The sequence below is a fragment of the Arachis hypogaea genome, chromosome 13, assembly GCF_003086295.3.
Source record: "Arachis hypogaea cultivar Tifrunner chromosome 13, arahy.Tifrunner.gnm2.J5K5, whole genome shotgun sequence".
Classification (NCBI taxonomy): Eukaryota; Viridiplantae; Streptophyta; class Magnoliopsida; order Fabales; family Fabaceae; genus Arachis; species Arachis hypogaea.
Genome location: NC_092048.1, coordinates 116,649,747 through 116,659,855, shown reverse-complemented (window position 1 = coordinate 116,659,855; position 10,109 = coordinate 116,649,747). Strand labels below are relative to the sequence as shown.

The 10,109-nt window shown below is 31.3% G+C and overlaps 1 protein-coding gene across 1 annotated transcript; it reads right to left on the bottom strand.

Annotated features, from left to right (window-relative positions):
• Positions 1 to 16: 16 nt before the first annotated feature.
• LOC140177986 (11-beta-hydroxysteroid dehydrogenase-like 4A) lies at positions 17 to 2,550 on the bottom strand. Its single transcript, XM_072212347.1, has 6 exons — positions 2,143 to 2,550; positions 1,870 to 2,062; positions 1,614 to 1,702; positions 1,380 to 1,511; positions 659 to 784; positions 17 to 569 (listed from the first exon to the last, which is right to left on the bottom strand). Exons 1-6 carry the CDS (start codon positions 2,326 to 2,328, stop codon positions 345 to 347), a joined length of 951 nt encoding a protein of 316 aa, XP_072068448.1. The 5' UTR covers positions 2,329 to 2,550; the 3' UTR covers positions 17 to 344.
• Positions 2,551 to 10,109: the final 7,559 nt, after the last annotated feature.

The window sequence follows — 10,109 nt, the reverse complement described above, 5'->3', positions numbered from 1 at the left end:
CGTTCAAATCAAGCCCTACAAGAAGAAAGTGGAACAAATTACATAAGGTTTTTTGTCTGATACAAATTATACTAACTAAGCAAATGGAAGCGGGGAATCCAATTAGGGAAAATAATGGTACAAACACTGCAGACTTCACTCTTGCCACTTCTCACATAGTCACATACAAAGCAAGAAACTAATCATGTAACTCATGAATCGGCAAAATTAGCCTGTAACCATGCTAGCTTTACTTGACTTGAAGTGTGTCGAAAATCATACAAAGCTTCGTAATGATTGTAATCAACTTATTTTAAATTAAACAACTTAGACCTGTAAAAAAAATGGAAGTGGCACACAGTACTTTACTCTAGCTTCAGCTCCGTTGCAGAATTATTTCTTTTTCGGGAAAGCCCAATTAAGAAGCGTACGGCCGAGTCTACTAGTTGAGGATAAAGCAGTTTGAAAGGAAACAAAACCTTGACCCAAGATGGCTCTATCAAGTACATATCTCCCCCGCATGCGCTTTTCACTATGCTTTTTGCTAATTCGGATGCTGATAACATTGGAAATATTCCCATAATACTCTCCTGTATTAATTGCAAAAATATCACAGTTAACTACCAAGTCATTAGTGTGAACTACTTTGTCGTGAATTCAATTCAATTTCACCACCAACCTCTTTTACTACGGTTAATCCTAGATCCGTGTTGATCAAACCAGGTGTGACTATTGTTATGCTAATAGCACGACCAAGTTCCATCCTGAGAGTCTCAAAGTAGTTTATAACCGCTGCCTTGCTTGCCTGCTTAGTAGTAATCATTACTTTCCACAAAGCTAACCAGTATAAACATATTTTATAGGTGAAAATACTGTTTTAGTCGCAAGGTTTAAATTAAATCTTAATTTGATCGATAATATTTTAAACGTTTTATTTCTATCTTAAAAAATTTTAAACAAATTTAATATTGTTCTATTATTAAATTTGAGACATGAATATTAATTATTTTATTGTTAAGTTATATCTTTTATGTATTAAAAGAATATAACAAAAATCTTTTTGTAATATTTTTTTTTTGTCGATTTTTTTTTGTAAAAAAAAGTTTTAAATTTTATCAATCAATCATCAACGTTTTAAAATAAAAAATAAAAAAAACTTTTATGTTGATAATCGTTGGTGAATAAATTTTAATTGAGTACCAAAATCAAATGTTATTAGTTATTTAATATATTAATTATTTATATCAAATTTAATTATAAGATAATAATAAAAATTTTAAAACCTTTTAAAACTAAAATAAAATATTTAAAATGTGAAATACCAAATTAAAATTTAGTCAACTTCGGAGATGAAAATAATAATTTACTCTAAAATATTGCAATGGTTAACGGAGGGTTACACTGTAGATACTGCTTCTTGGGAAAGGGAACCATCCAAAAACCGATGCAATCACAATGATCCTGCCTCTGCTTGTTTTCAGATGTGGGATTGCACATAAAGTGCCATAAACTGATCCCCAGAAATTTACGTCCTATGTAAAATGTGAATTCACATTATTGAGGAGTAAGTATTTCATGAATATCTAATCATATAAATAGAATAAAATAGTCTAGAATTTCATGAATGGCCTTACCATCATTGGAGTAAATTCAGAAGCATTATTAGTCCAATCTTTGAACCCTGAAGCCTTGCCGATCCCAGCATTATTTACCAAACAATCCACTGTGGACAACATACATAAATGCAATATTCATACAAATCTACATCAAAATGAAAACTGAATGATAGCATAGCACGCACAAAATCGTATATATATACAATTCTATCAATAAAATGAAAATTGAATGATAGCTAGCATAGGACGCACAAAGTCGCATATATATACATACATCGTCCAAAATGATTGACTGTTTGATCCACAAAACGACGAGAGTCTTGGAGCTTTGAGACATCTGCAGCGATGATGATAACATCAGGAGAACCCAGAGATCTGGCCTTTTCAGCCACAACTACAAGATTGTCCTCCCTAATGTCAACCAGTGATAAAACTGCTCCTCTCCTTCCATATTCATATGCTAGTTGCTTTCCAAAATAAATTAAACAAAGGTTTATTAACTGCAACTACATATAACAATCATATAGAGAGAGAGAGTGGAGCAAACCTCGCCAATCCCTGAGGCTGCCCCGGTGATTAGTACAACCTTGTTTTCCAATTTTTCATCGGTTTGAAACAGCTTCCTTACATAAATAAGAACCTTGAAGATAAGGAAAGGTATCATGAAGGAGGATAGAAGCACCAATGATAGTGGGGGCAATGCAATGTTCAGTAGCTTCTGAATTGCAGCCATGATTGCTTTGATTAGATATACCGAAGAAATCAACTAGAGCTTATACTTATACTATCAGTGTATAGTGGAGTAGTAGTCTGTTACTAGATTTCATATTCTCAATCTACTACCCGTACAAAGATGGCAATGGGACAAGCTAGGACGAGTGGAACTGTTATCTCCGCACTTGCGCTCCTCGAAATTAATTTTTCATTTATTTGTCTAGTTAAGTGGTTATCAATTAAAAAATTTTAGGAGCCCACTTATAATATAAGTTAACTAACTCAATTTTTTTATTTTTTATTTTAAAATTTAAAAAATAAAGATAGTGTGATTTTTTTAAATTGAACTTATTTTCAACTAGTTAACTTCACTCTTAATTGATTCTCTAGCAGTCTATAATATTTTTGAAATTGGACACTTTACTTATTCAAATTTTAAAATATACAAAATAGTCCCAATGTTTAGCCAATACAATCTTCTTTCATTAGTTATTAATGGTAACTTCTAACGTAAAATGTTAACTCACACATGTAGTCGTTAAATATCTACGCGTGCGTTTTGAACAAATCAGTTCCCAATCCCCATAAAAAATATAAAGCAGTCTTCGAAAAATTTTAAAAATCTCAAAACAATTTCTAAAAATTTTTTAAAATTTCAACATAGTCTCTTCGAATATTTTTTCAAAAATTATTGTCTTATAATATTTTTATTAATCAAAAAAATAAAATATCATTAAAAATATATAATAAATAAAAATACAAAAAATAATAAAATATATACTAAAATATAATTTTATTTATTAACACTAAAATACCATCAGAAATAGCATTATTTAATAATTAATATATGATACTTACATTGAGGTGATGTAGTCATGTAAAAATCATAATAATAACAACTAAATTTAAGAGATTATTAAATTATAAAGGTCATTATTTATATACCCAACCTCCTACAATATTGACACCAAATAAACTAAGAAAAATATTCTTAAATAAAAAATATATTTTTTTTGGCATAATTGCTAACTATGGTAGCACAAACAGTTTTAATTCTAAGCCTGTTTTGTGCAACATTACAACAACTAAATTCTAAAATTTTTGAAAGAACATGAACAAAACACTTGAATTTGTCAAGACATTATTTTTTCTTCAAGTATTACAAAGTATGAGAAGTTTCATATTGGGATTTTGTAAATCATCTATGTTGATCTTGTGGTTGACCAACACTTACAAATTTGACTTCATAAATAATTTGGTTCATATTGCATGCAAGTTCCAAAGAGTTGAAAGTTCATAAGCATTTGCACAAACATTTTTAATTGTTTACGTGAAAAATTTTATGTTAAATGAAAGTTCTCTTATCTCTTTAAAGAACAATAGCCCATTTTTTTCTGTATCATTAAAGAATGATCATAGAATATGACACCTATAAATTACATTAAATTAATATCTTGCATGCTCAAAAATAAATATACGTTTATTTATTTTAAAAATATATAGAAAATTTTGTATATAAATAATCAAATTTGAGATATATAAGATCCCAAATTTTTTAAAATTAAATAATAAGTTACTTACGATTTATTATATTTATTGAGATTATATTCTCAGAGATTTTTACATATAAGTTGGACAAGTTCTTATTTATAATCTAGAGTTTTAGTAATTGAAAAAAAATAATGAAAATTTTTTTGTGCTTTAAATTGAATATTAAGCTTTTGAACCTTATTTTATAAATAAAGAAGAATTAATTTAATTATCTCCAACTTTCACTGAATTAGTATTTATTTAAAAATAAATATACAAATTAATAATAAAATGGTATTTAAAAGATAGTTATTTGTATTTAATTTAGTTTTATTATTTTTATTAAGATTACTACACTACCTTAATATCAAAATCTCAAATTTCATTACACAACATAAACCCTAATTCCCCAAAACATACCCACACCACTTCAAACCCTAACACACACTACACTCACCCCTTCTTTCCTTCTCCCAGTCGTCGAACCCCCCATCCCCTCACACACCCTCACCTGTGACACACACACATACACGCAGAAAGAAGAGATGGGAGGAAGAAGGAAGTAGAAGGGAAGAGGAGGGGAGGGTGTGAGATATATTTTCAAAATATGTGAAAAGCTATTTTGAAGAGTTACATCTCTTCATAGAGTTGTGACTTATTCAAAAGTTATGCCTGTTAAAAGGTTGTAACTATTTGAAAAGTTGTGTCTGTTGAATACGTAGCTGCATGTTGCATGTACTCCGTCTCTATAAATTTTCCTCATTTCATTATTGCTGCAGAATCCATCTCAACACTTTCTTTATGCGCAAAAGAAAGAATAGAGAATATTATTCTGTAAATTATCGTTTAGTGTAAGACTTGACTGTGTGAGTGCATAAACAAGTCAAGTGTTCTTTATTGTATCCTACAGGAAATTCGCCAGTAACCCATTTTGCACACCATTGTATATTGGTGGGGTGAATTAAGCCTAAAGAAAAGTGTGTGTAACACACGCCTTGAAGAATTCCACTATTTGATTCACTATCCCATTCTCTCAACTCACAATCTTTAGGCTTAATTATTCACCAATAAAACAAAAATGATCAATGCATCAATTAAGGAGATGACGTCGGATTTTGTCAAATTAGAAAGATTTGATGGTGAAAATTTCATACGATGGCAAAAGAAGATGCACTTCCTTCTCACAACAATAAAAGTGGCATATGTTCTTACCATACCAAGACCACCAGAAGTTGAAGGGGAGGCCATTGCAGAAACACGAGCCAGACAAAAATGGAACCATGATGACTATATATGCACTGAGCACATACTCAATGGCATGGCTGATGCACTGTTTGATGTCTACCAAAATGTTGGGAGCGCAAAAGAACTATGGGACAAATTAGAGGCAAAATATATGGCCGAGGATGCAACAAGTAAGAAATTTCTTGTCACTCGCTTTAATAATTATAAGATGATTGATGGTAGATCTGTCATGGGACAACCGCATGAAATTGAGCGTATTTTAAATAATTTTAAGCAATATAACATGCACATGGATGATACCATCATTGTATCTTCAATTATTGACAAACTCTCTCCATCATGGAAAGAATTCAAAAGAACTATGAAACATAGAAAGGATGATGTTTCTCTTGAGCAATTAAGTAATCACCTTCGTCTTGAAGAAGAGTATCGTAAACAAAACGATACTAAAGAGCAAAGTGCTCATGCTAATCTTCACGTAATGGAAGATGGAAAATCTAACAAGCCCAACATGAAGAGATACCGAGATTTTAATAAATCTCAAGGTAACAATGGTGATTTCAGAAAAAATAAAAAGAAAGAAAATTGTTTTCATTGTGAAAAACTAGGACATTTTAAGAAAGAATGTCGTTTCTTAAAAAAAAAGAAAGAAAAGAACGACACAGCAATAAAAGATAATCTTATTGCTGTTATTTCTGAGATCAACATGATTGAAGACATTGGATCATGGTGGATAGATTCTGGTGCAACTCGACATGTATGCAAGAATAGAGATTTTTTCAAGACATTCAAGAAAGAGAATGGAACTATTCAAGTAATGGACAAAGGAACGGTGGAACTTGAATTTACTTCTAGAAGAGTACTGACTCTTACTGATGTATATTATGTACCCGAAGTCAGAAAAATTTAGTTTCTGTCCCTCTACTTAACAAGTATGGGTTTAAGTCTGTATTTGAAGGAGACAAATTTATTCTGTTTAAGGTTGGAGTGTTTGCGGGTAAAGGATATCTATGTGAGAATATGTTTAAATTGAATAATAATAATAATAATAATAATAATAATAATAATAATAATAATAATAATAATAATAATTTTGTTTATATTGCTGAGTCCTTTGATTTATGGCATAATCGTTTAGGACATGTTAATTTTCATAAATTAAATGATATGATAAACTATGATCTTATTCTAAAATCAATTAAAATTCAGATGTATGTACAACTTGTATGTTAACCAAGATAACAAGACTTTCTTTTCAAAGAGTACAAAGAAATTCAAAGTTATTAGAATTAGTACATTCTGATGTATGTAATTTTCATGGTTGGCCTACTATAGGTGGAAAGAAACATTTTGTAACTTTTATTGATGATTCCAGTAGATATTGTTACATATATTTGATGCATTCTAAAGATGAAGTCTTGGATAAATTTAAGATTTTTAAAACTGAAGTTGAATTACAACATGAAACCTTTATTAAGTGCTTAAGGTCTAACCGTGGAGGAGAATATTATAATCCTAGTTATTTTGAGTCCACTTGTATTATTCATCAAACCACTGCACCATATTCTCCACAACAGAATGGTATTGTTGAAAGAAAAAATAGGGTGCTGAAAAAAATGGTTAATGCTATGCTATCTTATTCTAGTCTAGCAAAAGGTTATTGGGGTGAGGCTATGTTAACTGCCTGTTATATTTTAAATAGAATTCCTAATAAAAGGAATAAAATAAATCCATATAAACTTTGGAAGAATAAAAAGCCTAATCTTAAATATCTTAAAGTTTGGAGCTGTAGAGCAATAGTAAAAGTTCTTGAACCTAAAAGAAAGAAATTAGGAGAAAGAGGTATAGAATGTATTTTCTTAGGATATGCTGAGAACAGTAAAGCTTATAAGTTTGTAGTTATTGAATCTAATGAATCATACTCTGTTAATACAGTTATTGAATCAAGAGATGCAATTTTCTTAGAAGATAAATTTAATTCAACTCCAAGACCTGAAAGTAAAATTCACTTAGAAATAGAAGAAAATGTAGAAAATAAGCCCGTTGAAAATATTGAACCTAGAAAAAGTAAAAGTATAAGAAAAGCAAAGACTTATGGACCATATTTCTTTATGTTCCTTGTGGAAGGGACAGGAAAATCAATAGATAGCATTGCACCTATATGCCTTCATATGGAAGGTGATCCTGAGACCTATGAAGAGGCTATAAGATCCCGAGATTCAGATTTTTGGAAAGAAGCAATACAAGATGAGATGGACTCAATAATAAGAAATAACACTTGAAAATTAGTGGATCTTCCTCGTGGGTCAAAAGCCATTGGTTCTAAATAGATTTTAAAAAAAAAAAATGAAAGTAGATGAAACTGTTGATAAGTTCAAAGCACGGTTAGTTGCTAGTTTGCACAAAAAGAAGGAATTGATTACTTTGATACATATGCACCAGTAGCAAGAATTGCTACAATTAGAGTGCTTATAGCACTTACTTCAATTTTTAATTTTGTCATTCACCAAATGGATGTTAAAACAGCTTTCTTAAATGGTGAACTAGACGAAGAGGTGTATATGAAGCAACCCGAAGGATTTATAGTTGCTGGTCAAGAAAATAAAGTATGCAAATTAGTTAAGTCTTTATATGGACTGAAACAAGCTCCTAAGCAATGGCATAAAAAAATTTGATGAAACTGTTCGTGCTAATGGATATAAAATAAATGAATCTGATAAATGTGTGTATAATAAAGTTAAAAATGGTAAAGGTGTTATGATTTGTTTATATGTTGATGATATGCTTATTTTTTGTACTGATTTAGAAGAGGTAGAAAAAACTAAACATTTTTATCTAGTAATTTTGATATGAAAGATATGGGAGTTGCAGATATAATTTTAGGAATTAAAATTGTTAGAGATGGTCATAATTTAGGATTATCTCAATCTCATTATATAGAAAAAATATTAAAAAGGTTTGATGAGTTTGAAGGATATTCGGTGAGTACTCCTTTTGATCCAAATATTAAATTAGTACCCAATACAGGTTCGTCTGTTTCACAAATTGAGTATACAAAAATAATTGGATGCTTAATGTATGCTATGTCCTGTACTAGACCAGATATAGCATATGTTGTAGGTCGCTTAAGTCGGTATACAAGCAATCCAAGTAAAGACCATTGGCATGCTGTCCGAAGAATATTAAAATATTTGAAAGGAACAATAAACTATACTTTGTTGTATAGTGGTGAACCTTCTGTTTTGGAAGGATATACAGATGCCAGTTGGATAAGCTATACAGAGGATCATGCATCAACAAGTGGTTGGATCTTTACCCTTGGTGGGGGTGCTGTTTCTTGGGGATCCAAGAAACAAACTTGCATAACGGACTCTACCATGGCTGCAGAATTTGTTGCTTTGGCAGCAGCAAGCAAAGAAGCTGAATGGTTTAGAGATTTATTATATGAAATTTCAGTTTGGCCAAAACCAATGGCACCAATCTCTATACATTATGATAGCCAAGCAACATTATCAAAGGTTTATAGCCAAGTTTATAATGGAAAATCTAGGCACATTGGAGTAAGACATAGCTATGTTAAAAACCTTATTGGTAATGGAGTTATATCTATAAATTTTATAAGGTCAGAACAAAATCTTGCAAATCCTTTGACGAAAGGATTGACAAGGAATTTGGTGTTTAAAACATCAAAAGGGGTGGGACTAAAATCCATATTTTAAATAATTACCAATGGTGAAAATCTAACTCACACTTGAGTAACATCAAGTCTTGAGTTCAATGCGGTAAAGTACACTATTAGAGTAATTGCAAGTACTCATAATTATTTCTTTCATCCCAAGGTAAAAAGTACTTGGAACCATAATGCCATAAAGGAACAGGATGAGCTTTTCTCTTAATAGACCTATAGTAAGTATATTATTGCTGAAGTATTTAATTATGGGATACTTTTGATAGAGTCTACCTATATGAGTGTGAATTGAGGCCGGTTCTTAGAATTAAGATTTTACTCTTAAAACACTCACGAAAGGATACAAGACACAAGGCCATGTAGTATACTAAATGTGTCATATTTAATATAATATCTAAATGATACCAAAATTTTATGTGTCATTAGTGCACGCTTGTTCATATGCGTTAAATGGTTCAAACCTTGTCGACCATTTTAAATTCGGATGAGTGAATATCACTGGTTACTAGGTAAAGGTTCAAATCGCAAGATACCTCTACTGAAAGCATAAAACTTCCAGAATGATAGGATTAAAAAGAAATTTTGAAAATGGTGGAGGATTGTGAGATATATTTTCAAAATATGTGAAAAGCTATTTTGAAGAATTACATCTCTTCATAGAGTTGTAACTTATTCAAAAGTTATGCCTGTTAAAAGATTGCAACTATTTAAATAGTTATGTCTATTAAAAGGTTGTAATTATTTGAAAAGTTGTATCTGTTGAGTACGTAGCTGCATGTTGCATGTACTCCATCTCTATAAATTTCTCTTATTTCATTATTGCTGCAGAATATATCTCAACACTTTCTTTATGCGCAAAAGAAAGAATAGAGAATATTATTTTGTAAATTATCATTTAGTGTAAGGCTTGACTGTGTGAGTGCATAAACAAGTCAAGTGTTCTTCATTGTATCCTACAAGAAATTTGTTAGTAACCCATTTTGCACACCATTGTATATTGGTGGGGGCGAATTAAGCCTAAAGGAAAGTGTGTGTAACACACGCTTTGAAGAATTGTACTATTTGATTCACTATCCCTTTCTCTCATAACTCACAGAGGGAGGCTACGCCGGCACCGCTGGGTCTCGCTGCCGCCGTCGGGAAGCTAAACCACAAAGAGAGAGATGCATCCGAGAGAGAGAACCGTCACTGCTGTTGTTGAGGATGCCATGGAGTTCGTTGTCATCAGACTAGAGAAGGAGGGAGAGAACTCGCGCTGCCATGCTTCTAGCTGCCATCGCCGTCGCATTGTTGGGCTCGTCATCGTCCTTGCTGGCTCGCAAGAGGAAAAGAACGTG

Bases quoted from the DNA above. Each gene is read 5' to 3' on its own strand.
- LOC140177986 (XM_072212347.1), bottom strand. From the start codon at position 2,328: ATGGCTGCAATTCAGAAGCTACTGAACATTGCATTGCCCCCACTATCA. The intron at 1,512-1,613 runs GTAAGGCCATTC...CATTTTACATAG, and splicing joins CTGAATTTACTCCAATGATG to GACGTAAATTTCTGGGGATC. The intron at 570-658 runs GTTGGTGGTGAA...CAATTAATACAG, and splicing joins GATTAACCGTAGTAAAAGAG to GAGAGTATTATGGGAATATT.